This window comes from Danaus plexippus, chromosome 11, assembly GCF_018135715.1.
Source record: "Danaus plexippus chromosome 11, MEX_DaPlex, whole genome shotgun sequence".
In the NCBI taxonomy this organism is placed as follows: Eukaryota; Metazoa; Arthropoda; class Insecta; order Lepidoptera; family Nymphalidae; genus Danaus; species Danaus plexippus.
In genome coordinates, this window is record NC_083544.1 from 7,665,405 (window position 1) to 7,683,649 (window position 18,245).

General features: G+C 34.0%; 1 protein-coding gene across 3 annotated transcripts in view; it reads left to right on the forward strand.

Moving 5' to 3' along the window:
• Positions 1-18,245, forward strand: part of LOC116765803 (protocadherin-like wing polarity protein stan) — a 93,872-nt gene that overhangs the window by 62,052 nt on the left and 13,575 nt on the right. For all 3 annotated transcript variants that reach the window (XR_009752733.1, XM_061521952.1, XM_061521953.1), the window contains exons 4-27: positions 1,992-2,053; positions 4,194-5,377; positions 6,278-6,479; positions 7,037-7,177; positions 8,307-8,530; positions 8,650-8,775; positions 10,613-10,779; positions 11,130-11,272; positions 11,403-11,573; positions 11,924-12,111; positions 12,266-12,503; positions 12,724-12,928; positions 13,163-13,315; positions 13,506-13,726; positions 14,821-14,992; positions 15,066-15,361; positions 15,432-15,564; positions 15,654-15,853; positions 16,285-16,458; positions 16,677-16,851; positions 16,939-17,064; positions 17,143-17,383; positions 17,671-17,890; positions 18,069-18,211. Coding sequence is in view for 2 of the 3 variants with exons in the window: in XM_061521952.1 (XP_061377936.1) it covers positions 4,254-5,377; positions 6,278-6,479; positions 7,037-7,177; positions 8,307-8,530; positions 8,650-8,775; positions 10,613-10,779; positions 11,130-11,272; positions 11,403-11,573; positions 11,924-12,111; positions 12,266-12,503; positions 12,724-12,928; positions 13,163-13,315; positions 13,506-13,726; positions 14,821-14,992; positions 15,066-15,361; positions 15,432-15,564; positions 15,654-15,853; positions 16,285-16,458; positions 16,677-16,851; positions 16,939-17,064; positions 17,143-17,383; positions 17,671-17,890; positions 18,069-18,211 (5,183 nt within the window). In the remaining variant the exon portion in view is untranslated. The remainder of the gene's footprint in view (positions 1-1,991; positions 2,054-4,193; positions 5,378-6,277; positions 6,480-7,036; positions 7,178-8,306; positions 8,531-8,649; positions 8,776-10,612; positions 10,780-11,129; positions 11,273-11,402; positions 11,574-11,923; positions 12,112-12,265; positions 12,504-12,723; positions 12,929-13,162; positions 13,316-13,505; positions 13,727-14,820; positions 14,993-15,065; positions 15,362-15,431; positions 15,565-15,653; positions 15,854-16,284; positions 16,459-16,676; positions 16,852-16,938; positions 17,065-17,142; positions 17,384-17,670; positions 17,891-18,068; positions 18,212-18,245) is intronic.

Here is an 18,245-nt window from a genome sequence, read left to right on the forward strand (position 1 = left end):
ACCAAAGTTCAAATAACCATCTACTTTATACCCTTCCATAGCATAACTTGCTAATAAGTCGCTACCTGTATCAATTTGTTTTAATTAAAAACTTTTTAATTATACTCTTCGACTCAACAATGGATCAAGTTCTCTATGAAGCTTACTTTGTAGTGTTATAGCTTCCAATAGGAATACTTACAAGTTATAAGTATTTCAGCGTCATATCGATTCGTTGGCGGCGTCATCACGCCATTTAGATCGAACGATAGCTTACATGTTATACCAGTTCATAATGTTCTTAGAAAATTAAAATTTCCTTACTATAATTGATTTCTTTCAAGATAAGCTCACTACAAACGTATTGCTTTTTAAACGGCTTCATTTTTTTTGGTGAAAGAATATCCATACCTTTCATTAGAGGTCTCCAATGATATTAATGTGCACTGGTGGTGATTTGTTTAATTTAATTTGAGAGATATTGAAATTACAGTAGGCCAATAAACCACAGAAGTAAATGAAGTTAACGGGATGAAAGTCTAACTTTAGCCAAAGATTTCACTCACGATAACTTATACATATATAAAGTAACAATATGGACATGAATAATGTTGTAAAGAAAACAATACTTTTTTACTGTTACAGCTACAGTTAGTTTAAAAAACTATTATAAATAAAAAATAAAAACTTATTCGAAGTTGTTCCAATAGGCTGCAATAATATCAGTATATATACTTACTACACGTATTGTTTAAATGAAACTAATATATGTCGGATATACTACGCGGATTTTATTATTTTAAAACTACATAATACATCTCGTCTGTCCGTGATCACGGTTGCTGAAAAGTAACCGAAACGTCGGGATTATGAAGTTTTAAATAAATAATAAAATCCGCGTAGTATATCCGAAATATATTAGTTTCATTTAAATGAATAAAACTCGCGAAAGTCTTAGATATCATTACTACACGTAATATTATATTTTTTACGATATAGGCCATTCGTAATTATGATTCGTAAACTGAACGCAAATTTATCTTTTAACACATTACTACTTGATTGTGATGTCAAGCTTCTCTTTTCACACTCCGATATTGATTTCGATTCTTGACAAATCACTGTAATGGATTTTTATTCGAGCGAGAAAATAGCCGAAACCTAAACTGTGTGAGCAATCCGTCAAGCTTACCTAACATCAGATGATGTGAATCGTCTCAAAGAGGAGAAATGTCCTAACATTACGTCTCGGATGCCGTGGTGTGACAAATGACAGTATTATATTAAAGTTATTCGTCTAAAGAAAAGCTATTTAAACTTTAAAACCGCTCATTAAACAACTGGTTTGAAATACTTTTTATGAAAGGTTTTTTGAATCTATGTATGAATGGACGAATTTATGTATGAACATATAAAATAATGTTAGTCTTAAGGAAAATGTTAAAGTTTCTTTTAACTTGAATGGTGTAACACAGCAAATTTAGACACATCGATTCGGAATTTGAAATGAAAAATAATTTTTCGGACGAAGTCACGGGAGGCAGCGATTTCAAAATAATAATGTGAAAAAAATGCGGTTTCGAAAATACATCAAAATAAACAAGCAAAAAATACTTGAATCGCCATCTATCGGACAGTCGAAGTACTATAAGGGTTTGATAAAAAAAATTAGTAAATTTTTTTATTCAATTACAGGTTTGAATTCTGTCCTATTTCTTAAACTTTGTGAAGTAATTTCAGCATCTTCTTACACTGCAAGCTCTAATTACTGTTAATGTGACAGATTTAACAAAAAAGCGTCATTAATAATACTGAAAACATCTTATTGTTTTCAGAAATTCCATCAAAATTTCAGACTTTAATTAGCACGTTACACGGCAAAATTTCACTCATTCTGGCTTACTCTGGCGAATCTCATAAATCTTAATTTTAATATTTGGAAAGCACGATGAATATCAATGAAGAGAATTTCGTATAAATACTCATTTTAAACAATGATTCCTTTGTTACAGATGACGTTTTATAAATAAAAAAGAGGAGAAGTTTGTTCTCACGGCGCGGGCGTCAACAAAAGGTAAAACACATGAAAAAGAAAAAAGTTTTTAGATACAAGCAACATGTCACACTTTACACTCTTTACACTTTACACCAATATTTGAGACAGTCCTAATAATATTTTTTTAAGTATCGTATTACTATACTGGCACCCGAAAATATTACTCTGTGTTAAATATGTAAGTAGGTATCTAATAATCGGCTGAAGGTGGAGATAGCAGAACGAATCGGTTATTTGAAACACATTTTACAGATAGCGCTATTAGCGATAGGCTGACCAAAAGTTATGAATTTATCCAGTTTTTTTTTTTAATATTAAGAATTTACCAAGCTTTGGGTTATCTCAAATCAACCTTTCTTGTATTCGATTCATATTATGTAAAACGAGGTCAGATAACGTAGCTCCAAGGCATTTAGAATGGGGATAAAGGTATGCTTTGATTCTAGTCCTTTTAGAATTTAATTCCCATAATTTCACAAGAAAATAAATTAACGAAATATATATATATATATATTTAATACAGTAAATGTACGTATTCTTGTTTAATACCTACAATCTACATGTACACATAAGAATATTAATGGGCAGTAAAATAAACGAACACCAGCTACCACTGTAAAACATGATCCCAAGTAATTTATTAAGATCACAAAGTTATATAAATTTGACTGATTTTCATAATAAATCATAGTCACCCCACATTATCCCCCAGTGACCCCCGACCCCTGTTAGATACTATCCGGTATAGTATTTTATTACTCAGTAACTGCCATCTATTTTCACTCAATTGCCTTTGTTACAATGTTTTTTCAGAGTAATAATTGCAAATAGCGAATCCGTTCAAGTGAACTTTATATTTTCATTATTTTATTCGAACATGACTTATTTTTTTGCATATATTACAGAATAAGGGTAGTATATAATAAATATTTTTTTTAAGATGAATAAATCTCCCTCTAAAACTAAACTAGTCATACTATATACGTACATGTTCGTAAAACACAGAAAATTTCACAGTTATTTATATTCATTATAACATAATCTGTATGTTACATGAAATATTCAATTTCAATCAGAACCAGCGAGCGATGAAATCGCTTAACGAATAGATAAATAGAAACCGCAATGGTAATTATTTATCCTTTTTATGAACCTCTATTCAATACCAGAATAGTTTCCTACTTACTGAATAGTAATTTTTTTTTTACAATTTTAACATCATAATTATTATTATTTATTTTCATTATTAATGTTATGTAATAAAGAAATATAAATTCAAACAATATATAGTACATGAAAGAACTTGCTTCCCTTTTCTATGTTATATTTTATAGTGATTTAATCCAAATTCAGTTCAGTAACTGCGAACAATGAAACATATCTCACTAACCAATATCAGAGTAATTGAGATAACCCATAAGAGTTTCTTCATTAACAACGCCGAGTTTCCGCTGCGAGTGGCCGTGATAGTGTGACGTATTAATTTAACTCGGATTAAATTTTTTAATGCTGGCTCATTTATAACGATAAAACAAATTGAAACTTTTTTGTAACTTTTATTTTCTGTTGATTAAAACAAGTATTAAACTAAATAAATTCCAAAGCTCACTACGAGTAAATTAAATAGAATTAAATGAATAGTCAGTTAATCAATTAGTTGAGCTCTTAAAAAAACTTTTCTTACATCACAGAACAAGAAACTCATGCATTTTTCTATTTTTAGTACAATGTACCTATTGATGGTACAAAAAATATGGATGATGTATGTTTTTACATACAAATGTCCTAGTTAACGTTTATATTACTCGCAAACGAAATTCCAGCCATTCATTATAAAAGGTGCAAACAGCTGCAGTTTGCATCATTTACTTCTTATTTCACTTTGCTTCCAAACGAAATTTTCCATTAGTATTTGTTTATGGACTATTAGACCTTTGTCCAAAAATATATGTAAACGGAACCGAATTTTGGCTCCGTAACATTTGCCTTTTTGTGTAGTAAATTTACAATATTACGTATATTATTTATTTTACATTTTATATTATAATTTTTTTATATTTTAGTTAGAATGAAAGTGTATCGGAAATAATTGCACATATAAAACCAGTTAAATGTAATATCATCGTTAATTTCATGGTACAACTTGTTTTTGTTTTAGATGGACCAACAGAGCATATGTCGGATGAGGCGGCGCTGCTGTAGGTGAACAGCGGACAGTATGGAGCGGTGGCTAGTCGCACTGTTGGCGGCGCTGTCGCTGTCCGCCGCGAACGGATACCTCATCATCATACCCGACACTGCACCACCTGGACATATTGTCCTCGACGCTGCTGTCTACAAATTAGGCTCAGAACGCTCTTACACGATCGATGTCCACCGCACTGCCAACTTCGTACACCACATCCTGAGAGTCAATAGAACATCAGGACTAGTGACGTTACGGAAACGACTCAGATGTGATGGCGTTCTATACCCAAATCTTTTTACTTTCTATGTGGATTCAACCTCTGACCGAATAAGAGATATAGATTACTACAGCTTGCCTGTTAGAATTCTTGTCGCTGGAGAAGATTGCAGCAGACGACACGCGGATCTCTACGACATTGATTTCGATCGTGTCTATGATCAGAATGATTCCGCTATGCAGTTTGAAGAAGATCATCTTAGAGATAAACGAGAAGTCTACCACCACGAGAATATAGACTGGAGATTGTTGGAGGAGAAGGAATTGGATACTAGTCAATATAGCGTACTGTCCACAGCATATCCATGGTCTAATGCGATGTTTGAAGACCTTGCGGTTAGAAATAAAAGTAGAAGTAAACGATCTCTATTAGTACCTTTCGATATGGCCATAGATGTTAAAATAGCTGAAGCTAAGCAATGGATATCGGAGACGTATGCTAGCTTTGCAATACCAACTACCGATCGATGGCAGGGGATCTGTTTAAAAAAGTCACAGTTTGTGAATTCTTTGACAGCATTTCTGCCACGGACTGTTCAAAAGCTGTGTAGAGTCCAATTTCTAGACGTTAGCGATTCCCGATTTATCATCGAGAACAGCCAGGGTGATCTAGTATCAAGTGATGATGTGTGTATACAAGAGCCGATGTGGAAGGTTTCTGTGCTTTTTACGTTTAATTGTGAACGGACGAACATAGTTGATTCAGATCACAGACTTAAGATAGTGTATCATCATCAAGAACTGAACGATACTGACATTGCTAGACGCGTGAAGCGTGAGCTGCGAAATCAGTCTCCTTACTTTGAGCAAGCCCTGTATGTAGCATCAGTGGCCGAGGAACAGCCTCCAGGGGTCATCGTTACAACAGTACGAGCTCGGTTAGTAATTCCTTTATTTATTAACATGCATCTTTAAGTGTACTGGCATAGACGGTTCCATATTTAAAAATAAATATCATAAGCAACGTGTCATTAATGCCATAGATGTAGCACCCCGTCCATAAACATCTGCTTGGATTAATTGACTTTAAGTCAGCTCGTTGAGGTTTTATGATCTCATCTATTTAATGTGGTCCGGAAACAATGTAATGTGACGACGAACAATGGCTGGCGGGCTATAAAGCTCAACACCCCAATTACCAATGACGTTGACTATACCGACTGGCTGCACCATTAATGACGTTTGCTTGAATCGAAATTCAACGTTCACATTTATAATGCACTGACACATTAATAACAAGTATATATATAGCTTATTAAACGATATTTTTATTAAAATCTTAAGTGAATGTGCTCGTAGTCGAAGATAATCCTATTTAATGGCACAGCAATAGTAATTTACTCAATTTCCTCAATTTATCTGCGTGCTACGGGATTGCGGAGTTATTGCGTTGCGGCACGTGAAATTACAAGTGATGTTATAGGCGGGAATAAACTACTACCAGCTCGTATATTGTAAATGTTACATCCTTTAGTTTATCATATGTTTGATTTTTTACTGTTCTGTGTAAACTAGATATTTTATTTACAAAACCGATAATAATTATAAGATTTACTTATATAACTATTATTCCTTACACAAGAAAATTGTTTTCCAATGTCGATACTAATAAACATGCCTAAAAGAAAACAGATATATGGATCCATTTAATTTTTCGTATGTATAAATTAAAAATTCGTATGAGATTCCAGTTCGTTTAATATTCTTTCACGATTGCCTGATTCTAAAAGCAAAGGAGCTTAATTCTTGCTTTTAGTGTAACAACTTTTTATTTGTAGTGATCCGGAGAACAGTCCGGTGACATACTCCATGTCTAGTCTTCTCGACTCCCGATCTGCTGGTATGTTTGCCGTGGACACTCGCACCGGCGTGGTGACAACGCAGGCCAGGCTGGATAGAGAGAGGCTGGACGTGCATTACTTCAGGGTGGTCGCGCAGGATGATACATTCCCACCAAGAAGCGGAACTACAACGCTTCAGGTCTGTTTATGGTGTATAGGATTAAAATTGTTGTAGGGCCTTTTTGCGGTACTCATACCATTCTCAGAGAAGAGCTGGCAAATAAGTGTAATAAAACTTTACTGTGAATTTGCTGGTCAGCTAAGAAGAACTCTGAATGCTTCCAGAACTACTGTCTGTTAATCTCTAGACAGCTTTCACCAACACTTCGATGCCAAGTCTCTTTCCTAGGATGCTAAGAAATTATACTCATCAAAAAGATATTGATGATCCAAAATATTGGAATAAATGAAAACAAAAATGTTTTCAAATCATATCCTGTATACTTTTTTTCCTTTTTTGTTATCCATAAGTAACTTGTAAATCTTGACTCGTATTTCTTAGTTTTGTGTTCAACTTTGCTGACATAACAAAAACAAACAATCTGTTCACTGAAGGGACCTTCAAAACAAATACGCCACGTTGATTTCGGGTTTATCTTTTCCTCCCACACTCAATTAAAAGAGATTTAAGGTTGAAGGGGCCAAATCTTGCGGGATCAACTCTAACTAAGAACATTTTATCACCCAATTACACAGATAAACGTATTGGACTGTAATGACCACGCGCCTATTTTCGAGATGCAGCAATATGAATCATCTGTGAGAGAAGGTGCCAGCCCTGGTACAACTGTGCTCACACTTAAAGCAACCGATCAGGATATTGGGAAAAATTCTGAGGTAAGTTTTATTAAAAAGTTCCTCAATTAAAAATGTAGTTGCCAATTATTTAAAAAAAGCTTAATTTTATTATGAACCAATTGGTTTAAGCGAATTGTTTCCATATAAATAACTTGAATGGGACTCAGAAAATAGGAATCATAATCTCTACAAGTAATATAAAGATAACGTTATTATTTCTGATTACGTTTGTTGTTCTTTAATTTATCAAAAGACAGAAAAATTAAAAATAAATCTAAACACATTAATACTATATTTAATACTATACAGTGAATTATTAAAATTTTCATAGATTATTAGTTTAAAATATATAGTAATTTTAAATACAAATAAAACAAAAATTTTGTCGATACTAAAACATTTTGAGAGATAAATAATTGAGATAAATTTATGGCAAACATAAAGTCCTTCCATATATTTTTAACCCCATTTCTTCATCTCATCTCAATTATGGGTGTAGTAAAAGTTTTACGATCTAATTTAAGCTACCGTTTATTACATAACAACATGTAAATCTGTTTCCCAATACGCTTAGGTATGCGTATAACTATCATAAGCTTAGTGTAATGGAGATATTTCATTAGTAGCTCATATATATTAACAACCTTACAGCCGTCTTGTGAATAATGTACGTCTTAAAAATATGCTATAGTATTAATGTCATGCTATTTGAACTCTCAGATGATATAGATTTATTAAATCTTAGTCTTATATATTCTTATCTTTCTTATATATCTTTGTTACAACGAAATACTATTCCGAATTGAATATATGTAGCACATTCTTTTTTCAAATTTCATAAATAATAAAAGGAAACAGTAATTTTCATTTTATTTACTCGCAATTTTTGTTTCGAATTTCGATTGAGTGTAAGGTAATTACAGGCAAATTATATGAACTGTAAAGTTTAAATTTATAGTAAGTTAATTTTAAATATTTTTAAATGAAACAATCTATGTATAAATTATAAAACAACAACAAACAAATCATATAAATGTATGTTTCGTCTTTAAAATAAATATTTACAAAATATTAAAATTATATTAAAATCGTTTAATTCCAAATAATTTTGTAACGTAATTAGTTGTTACATAATATTTTAATTCTCGTATATTAAAATTTGTCTAAGGTGGAATATTCGATCGATACTGTGGTAGCGGAAACCTTAGATCCTGTTGACATGAACGAATCCATTGTCACCGAAACCGAAGCCGCAGACGTGTTCCGAGTTGATGGCAGGAGTGGAGCCCTGTTGACCAGAAGTGCTCTGGACAGAGAGAAAGTCGCCAGATACACTGTTATCGTAAAAGCCACTGATCAGGCTAGCCCTTTGGCCGATAGAATGTCTAGCAGGTAAGAAATTATCGCCTTATAAATGTTTAATACATTTTTTTATAATAAAAATATAATCGAACTTAGAAGACTGTAGTTCAGTGTATTGTTTAGTTATTATAGATTTCTTTCTATTTCAGTGCCACCGTGCATGTTAATATATTAGACGACAATGACAACTACCCGCAGTTCAGTGAGAAGACTTATACTGTCAATATCGACGAAGACATCAGCGTAGCTGACAATCCAGTCATAGCGCGAATTAAGTAAGTTTCTTAGTTTATTTATACTCAGAAATTGTTAAATTTCTACTTATTTCTTAATTTCATTTTAGAATGTCATGGTTCGTCTGCAGTTTGACGATGGATAGGAAAATCTTCATTGGTCTTATTCTTTGAGATTTATCAATTTTGAACAAAAAGTTACACTCTTTAAACTTACTAAGTGATATGTATGAGAAATTTAATCACAATGGGTTTAGTTGAGGCATGAAAAAACAAAAACGAGCACTATTTAAAGCATTAGTGAACTATCTTTTATATCATATAAGAACACTGTCTGAGCAAAAATATAAACCTAAAGGCTATAAAGTAATTGGAAATATACTGACAGGGAAGTTATTTTTGCATGTTGCTTATTTTGTGCTGACATTCTTAAAGTTGGAACGCCGACGTCCGCTTAAATTTATATGTCTGGGAGTTAACTGCTGTTTATGGAGAGGATATTGTATTTTACGGAATGTTTAAAGAATATATATACGAAACTCGAACGGATACAGGAGCAATATGTTAGTTTGTTTTATAAAAGATTGAATATACTGCACTTTATAGAATGTATCAGTTTTATAATTCTTACCAAAACTACAGTTTTACTTCCGTGTACTCCTAACGAAAGTAATAGATACTATATTATTCGATACAATCCAAAGAGTCTGTGTTATATAACAAAAAAATATAAGTTGTCAATGGCATTTTTAATATTAAATGCAAATAGAAAATTGGTGTAAAAAAAAAAAAGTTTTTCATATTCTATTTATGAAAAGTTTACTAAACTCCACGGTTTCGCTCACAAACTTTCAACTTCGGTCGGTATTTTTAGTAAATGACAGCCGTCTGGTCTTAATAATACAATGAATCAATACATTGAAGCTAGGTTTTAAAAATAAATTCCTCATTTTAATTTTCGTTTCATTTTTAGATATCAATTTAAAATGTCTTTTAATATTATGAAAATAAGGACTTTTTAGACCTTACTGGCCTTTTTTCTGAGCACAAACTTTATGATGTCCTAAAAAAGGATATTATGTTTTATATTTTTCGTCTGCATGTTTATATACCTTTATATTCTCGCTAAACTCCGATCTACAGCTGAAAATTTTCATAGGATAAACTTATCTCTATGAAAATAAGTAAGAGTTTTGTCCATATTAAAATTTATAGTATTTAAGCTTTGAATAAAAGCAGCTCTTTTAAACTGTTTGAATGTTAAAGGGTAAAGCAGTAATGAAGATAATAGAAAGCATATTATTTGCGAAGTCTAAATCAAATGTCCATTATCAATGTCCTCGAAATCGTGCTTATCAAGATTTCCGATTGTGTGCGAGATACCAGAGCTTTAACCTCAGACTCATGTACCAAAAGTAGTCTAGACTAAGCAATAATTTTGATATCAGTACGTCCCGATACGTTAATTATCCCAATTGTTCCTACTATAATGACTTTATTGTTAGTAAATGATGAATAGCCTTAATTTAGTATCTTAAGATATTGAAATTCTCAGTTTGATGATACGATCTATGACTTTCACGTGTATTCAATTAAATAAAATTAATATTTTCGGATTTTAGATTTCACATTGTGTTTTTATTTTTATTTTAACTACGGTTTACACAAGAGTTTAACTTCGAGAGTATGTAGTTAAAATAATAAATAAAGCGTAAATCCGAAAACATTAGTTTTATTTAAATAATAAAAATAAACTTTTAAAAGTTGCAGTGTTTTAAAATGTTAAAATAAGTCTACTTTTATTCAACGTGACGTATGAATTATAAACGCTGTTTCCTAAAAAATATTATCCGCTTATCGTTTTAATGTATATTAACAGAGCGACAGATGCAGATGTTGGCGCCAACTCTGCTATCCGTTACGCGATAATTGGTGGGAATACACAAATGCAGTTTTCCATAGACAGTCTTAGCGGTGACGTGTCCCTTGTAAAGCCCTTAGACTATGAACAAGTCAGGAGTTACCGACTAGTTATAAGAGCTCAAGGTATGTATGTATATTAATATAAATAATTATGTATATTATTGACAAAATACTTGACATTTTCAAAAGATCAATATATCTGTAATCAATTTCCTGCAAATCGTCATATAACTTGACATACTGCCATTAAAGCCAAATTTCGAGTTTCATAAATCCTTTATTTTATAAACATAGGTTAACGACGTTGTTAGGTGAGATCTGCTTGACGTCAAATTAATAAAAGCCAAGGTGCCTTAACATCCTCATGAATTTCTAATTTTCGATTCAAGCAGAATGTTTTCCTGTAACACAAACATACATAGGTATAACATATGTTATACGTTCGTCATTTCTCATGTATGTGTTATATCCAGATGGTGGAAGTCCGTCCCGTTCAAACACAACCCAATTGTTGGTGAACGTTAGAGACGTCAACGACAACCCGCCACGCTTTTACACCTCACTATTCCAAGAATCCGTCAGCGAAAGTGTACCAGTGGGATACAGTATCGTTAGGGTGAGTTTAATATTAACTAGGAAAAGCTAAGACATCCTAATTAATACATAAATTTATGAAGTAACCAAGAACATGACATTGCATATTTATAGCCTGTGGGCTTAACTCGTATCAATGTTTCTTATACAAGGTACAAGCATACGACGCAGACGAAGGTGTAAACGCAGATTTGACATACACGTTGACTGACAAAGAATACAATGGAAACAACGATCTCCCCATCACCATCGATCCTCGCTCTGGATGGGTGTACACCTCCTCACACCTGGATAGAGAAGTGCAGTCCAAATATCAATTACAGGTACAAAAACTTAGAAGCTTAGAAGTTACTAGCAGACTTAGTTCATAGGACATTATATTTATTGAATAGTTTTCAGACTTTACACATTTACTGTTAAAGTGTTACTTAGTCGGTCTCATTTCTTAACAAAGCCATAAGTTATAACTTCATATTTCCTTAATTCAAACCCTTGATTACCTTGTTCCATGTCAAATAGTGGTTTACCTGCGAGTATCATATAAAATGAAATAGACGTAAAAGAGATTGGACAATAATTAGTAATTCTATTTCATAATCCACAATATTTACAAACGATAGATAGGACATGAAGACAATTTGCCAACATATTTATTGATATAAAAAACGTTCAGGTGACAGCGACAGACGGCGGTAGTCCGTCACGGTCCGCGAGTGCGTCTGTGGTGGTGGTGGTACAGGACGTGAACGACAACGACCCTGTGTTCACACCGCCCCAGTATGAAGTGGAACTGGCGGAAGACGAGCCTCCTGGGACCCCCGTCGTCACCGTCACAGCGAGCGACGCTGACGAAGATAACAGGTAGGGAAGTTCCATCAAATGATCAAATGTTTAATATCATTATCTGGTTGTTTATTCGTGAATGTTAACAGTTAAAGTCCAGAATCTTCTGAATAGTTACAACTTCAAGTATCTGAAAGCTTGGAAACTTATAAGCGATTTACTTTCAATTTAGATTACATTACGAGATAACAGGCGGCAACACACGAGGTCGATTTTCAATCACGTCTCAGAACGGCAGAGGTCTGATCACTGTGGCCCAACTGTTGGACTTCAAACAAGAGAGACGATATGTTCTGACAGTCACCGCGACCGACTCCGGCGGGAGATCTGATACGGCCATGGTCCATATCAACATCACCGACGCTAATAACTACGCGCCTGTGTTCGAGAACGCACCATACACAGCTTCGGTGAGTAACACGTTATTAATAAATATTCATATTAGTTATCATTATACGCCATATCCGTTCCTCACAAAATTATTATTTATACTTCAGAGAAACCGTTGACTTTGTTGACTAAAATTACCTATTTCGCGCTGACTAAATTTCATGTTAGTTGGTTAACCTAATAAAGAAAAACTCTTTATGCAGAAAAGTTTTGAAACAAAATTTTTGCTTAATGCCGTAGGTCTTTGAAGATGCCCCTGTTGGTACCACAGTCCTTGTAGTGTCGGCTACCGACAGTGATGTTGGTGTGAATGCTCAAATAACTTACACACTCAGCTCAGAAATATCGAACGAAGCCGTGGCCCATCACGAGCAAGAGTTTCTGATCAATCCTCAGACAGGAGCTATAACGACGAACAAACCACTGGATAGAGAAACTATGAGCGGTAAGGATGTCAGCTCACTAAATAAAAACAGCTCACTGAAATTCATCTTGTCAAACTGTTAAGGATTACATGATTAAGTAAAAAATAAAACTGGTTATAATTTTAATTCCCAAACTGCCCAAAGTAATAAAAAAATCTTAAAATAAATGATTTGTATTCACACCAATGAGAATGCAAACAAACGATTTTACATAATGAACTCAAACTGTGTAGTAATAAAGTCAAAATTTTCAGGCTACCTGCTAACGGTGACAGCTCGGGATGGTGGAGTGCCATCCTTATCTGATACTACAGATGTCGAGATCTCAGTCGTCGACGTAAACGACAATGAGCCGGTGTTCAAACAACAGTTGTATACAGCCAGCATTATCGAGGATGCTTTAGTTGGTAAGACTGAATTATCGGAGGTCCTTTAGACGTTTCATTGGAAGAAAATGCAAGGATAACACTTTTTTTTTTGATTATAAATCCATGTTAAAAAAAAAAACTTTTTTGGCAATGAAAATTTCACTGAATTTCAATACAATTCAATTAAATATCATTTAGATTTAAGATTTATATACACTTTTCTATACAGGTACTTCGGTTACCCAAGTAGGCGCGACGGATGCGGATGTAGGTCTCAATGGCAGAGTTCACTATGAACTGGAAACCAGAGACAGAGAGGAAGGTTCCTTTGTGATCGACCCTGCGTCTGGGGTCATCAGGACTAATAAGGCTTTAGACAGAGAATCCGTGGCCATATATGACTTGAAAGCTTTAGCTATAGACGGGGGTACCCCACCACAGAGCTCAACGGTAAATAACATTTTTTTCATTCATGCTAGTTACTACGACTCCGTTTGCGTAATAAATGCAAATACATATGACGATCCTTTATGGTTTATAATAATATTAATGAAAATATTTATAACTGGCGTACCTACTTTTATATTCATTCTATGATAACATCGCTCTATTTTTTTCTCTAGATGAAGACGTTGTTAATACGTGATTACCACAGATGCATGTGTTTTTGAACGTTAATTCTGATCACTTGTAAAAAGAAGAATATCATGTAGAATGACCACTTTGATTTTTAGCTTATTATGTGTATATAAATATGTCTAAGTTTAATTGCACATAGACTTGGTCCCTATGTAAAATTAATATTGATCTATCGCAAGTAACAGTGACTCACAAGAATTAGGTGTGCAGTTTAGTTATTCAGTGCTGTACATGTACATGTCTGTTTGGTTGTGTGCACATAATGACGAAAACTTAGTGAATATATCGCATACAACGCGAATTAAGTCGCGGATTTTAGACATAACTATAAAAATCTGTCTTAATTACTATAACTGAAACGAAATATTTTTATTTGTATTCGTAATTACATATTGACTGTCGTAAGTTGAGTTAAAGCTAACGGAAAAAAAAACATATTTTGATGCCAATTATTATTAATATTCAAATATAATTGAAAATTGTTATTTTTGTTGATTATTTCTATTTCCGCTTCAGAACTTTATGCTTTGATTGCATGCTTTTACCATACAACGTAACCAAACTTTTCTCTTACCCGCATACGAAATTTTAAAAATTGGATACAAATATGGGATATGCATATGTAGCACTTTTTCATTCGTGTTTTAATGATGATCCTGATAATTCTATTTCTTTGTTATTGTGAACAGTTTTTATAAATTGTATTTATAATATTTTATATTCTAAAATTAATTTAAAGGTGTCTGACTTATCAAAAGCTAAAAAGTCTAAAGCGGACGTTTTACATAAATAATAATTACCTTTAATGTCCCATTTTAAACTGTCCATATTTTGTTTAGTAAATATTTAATCTTAGATATACAAAATATTAATGGCTTTGAAAGAAAAAAAATGTGTGTTTTCAGGTTATAGTCCATATAAAAGTAGAAGACATTAATGATTCCCCACCAGTATTCGACAGCGATTGCCTTTCCTTTTATGTGCCAGAAAATAGTCCCATTGGAACCACTATTGGAGAAATTCATGCACACGATCCCGACGAGGGCGCTAATGCTGTTGTACATTATTCTATTAAAGGTATTTTTTTGACTCGTATTCAGAGAATTACAACCAAAAACAGTCATTTCTAAATCCTTTCTATATGTTGTAGGTGGAGACGACTCCAACAGCTTTTCTTTAGAAACCCGTCAGGGATCTGATAAAGCAGAGTTAGTCACAATGGTAGATTTAGACTACGAGAGTCCTAGGAAGAAATACGAGTTGGTGATAAGAGCTGCCAGTCCACCCCTATGGAACGATGTGCGAGTCGAAATACTAGTAACCGATGTAAATGATAACGCGCCGATGTTAAAGGATTTCCAGATCATTTTCAATAACTATAAAGACTGTTTTCCCGTGGGACCGTTTGGGAAAGTACCTGCTTATGACGCTGACGTCACCGATAAGGTATGCTGAATTTTATACTAAATATTGCATTTTGAAAATTTATTTGGTTATGAATGTGAATTTGCTTCAGTTACAATACCGAGTTCTGTCCGGAAATAATGCAAATTTGGTCCTTCTGAATGAAACGACGGGTTCGATGACCCTATCCCCACAATTGAATACTAACGTTCCAAAACTAGCTACTATGGAAATATCAGTGACAGGTAAGAAACTGTATTGATTACGAAAAAAAAAGTCTCACAGATTAAGAATTGGTTGGTACAAAATGTATAAATTTGAAATTAATTTGTAGATGGTGTTAATGAGGTAAAAGCAATGATGCAACTCCTGGTCCGACTGATAACAGAAGAAATGCTCTTTAACTCAATAACCGTGAGACTCAACGATATGACAGCGGAACAGTTTTTGTCGCCATTACTTGGGTTTTTCATAGACGGGTTGGCGGCTATCATACCGTGTCCCAAGGAAAATATTTACATATTCAGTGTGCAGGTAACGTATTTCCTATAATACGGAAGTTGAACAAAAAATAATTTATTAAACATATAACGAACTAACCGATAATAATAAAACTGGAAAAAATATTTTACACTGTTAAGGTAATCTAAAACATTTTTACTGAAACGCATATCGTTGTGCACATTCAAAAATCTTTTTTTTTATAATATACCAAATCAATCTTTTCTCAAGGGCTAAAAAACCTAAATCTAACTTCTTGTTGGACAGTTGTTTTTGAAATTCATAGTTTAAATGGTATCAAACTAGTTGTGTCTCAGTCGCCTTGTTAAATATACTTAAAAAAAGGTCTGTGTCAATCTCAACACCATTCAAGAACTATTAATTGGTTACAATGTTATTACTGGCCTTATAATAGAAAATTAAAGGATTTTCTTTTCGTTCTAAAAAATACGGCTCATACATAGGACGATACGGATGTGAGTGGTAACATCCTGAACGTATCATTATCCGCGAGACGCCCGGAAGCAGAACTGACTAGTGAAGTACGAGATGGACGCACGCACTATTACTCCCCAACACATCTCCGAGAGAGAGTCTACCTCCAGAGGGCCACATTGGCCAGGCTAGCTACGGTTCAGGTAACTCCATATAGGAAACATGAATATCTGAACGGCGTTACTCTATATTTATCACACGGTGTCAACAACTGAGCTGACCAACTTGTTCATGAATCTGTAAAGTTAGAAAAACTTATACAATAAAAAAAACGTCCCTTTACACATTTTTTTCAAATTTGTTTTACTTTGCAATTATGAAATTATTTTGTTTTCATATAACTTCCACTATATGCTATCAGGTTCTTCCCTTCGACGACAACATTTGCGTTCATGAACCGTGTCTCAACTACGAGGAATGTCTGACGGTTCTGAAATTTGGTAACGCGTCAGGTTTCATCAGCAGTGACACAGTACTATTCCGACCAATTTACCCCGTCACTACTTTTACCTGTCAATGCCCTGAAGGTTTTACTGGTAAGTTTTAATTATTTGCAAGATAATATTATTACCTTTGGAGGTTTAGAACTCATTCGCAAGACTTTAAGCACTATTTTCTATAAGGTTCCCGAGAACACTACATGTGCGATACAGAAGTAGATCTCTGTTATTCATCACCATGCCAGAATAATGGGACATGTGTGCGCCGCGAAGGAGGTTACACATGCGTGTGCGGGGCCGGGTTTACAGGTAACTTAATATTGATATTGTACGAAAAAAATATATTATTCGATCATTAAATTCAAAATTTCATATTTATTTTGGCAGGAGTAAACTGTGAAACGATCTTAACAAAAGCGACCTGCGACTTGAACGGTGACGGCAGCATATGTCGCAGCGGTTCGCAGTGCGTCGCTCGCAAGGAGGGCGGTATCTTGTGTCAGGGTTGTACTATAGATACGGCTTACACTACCGCTATGTGTGAATTAAAAGCCAGGAGTTTCCCAACTACCTCATTTTTAACATTTCCGGGACTGAAACGTCGGCACCGCTTTAATTTAAGGATGAAGTGAGTCTCTTTCAGTTAACTTTTACTTTTATATCACATAGACTCCTACGGTTGTATACGGTTAGGAACAGTTTTATAACTCTTGACTTTGCAGAAACCAACATTTAAGTTTAAATAAGTCTTTTATATGTTATCATATTGTCTTCACCTCACAAAACATATTTTTTCCAATGGAACTGGTTGCATCTGATCAGACATTCATAGTAACGACTTTCTGGTTTTTATATCTTATAATTTAGTATAGATAACAGCCCAGCTATAATATACGTTTATATCTCGATCACCAGATTCGCAACACAGACGTCATCAGGTTTACTTCTATACAACGGAAGATACAACGAACGACATGACTTCGTCTCTCTGGAGGTGATCAGTTCAGAGGCCGGTCGAGGTGGATCAGGACTAAGGTTCAGCTTCGGACTTGGAGGCGGAAGAACGGAAGTGACAGTAGAGGGCGATGTGGCCGATGGTGAATGGCATACCGTGGAAATTGAATATTTTAATAGGGTACGTTTAATACGAAAGAGTTACTTTACATCTACTCATATCTGAGAGATGTCTCCACATACATCATAATTAGATTTACAAACATCAAGTAAATTATTGTCTTTCTTATCACTTTACTTGTTAAAATATATTAGCAAGGAATGGTTATGCGATTTTACATATATATTTTATTGTGCAGACAGCAACAATCATTTTAGACGATTGCGACAAGCAGTTGTCCCTTGCGGGTGCTTCAGAGTTCGGAATTAAATATGCGTGCGCTAACTTTACAAGGAAAGTCCTACCATCCAAATGCGATATTCCAACTGAATCCTGCCACCGGTACGTCTTTTCTTAACGGTTATTGGAGTATTTG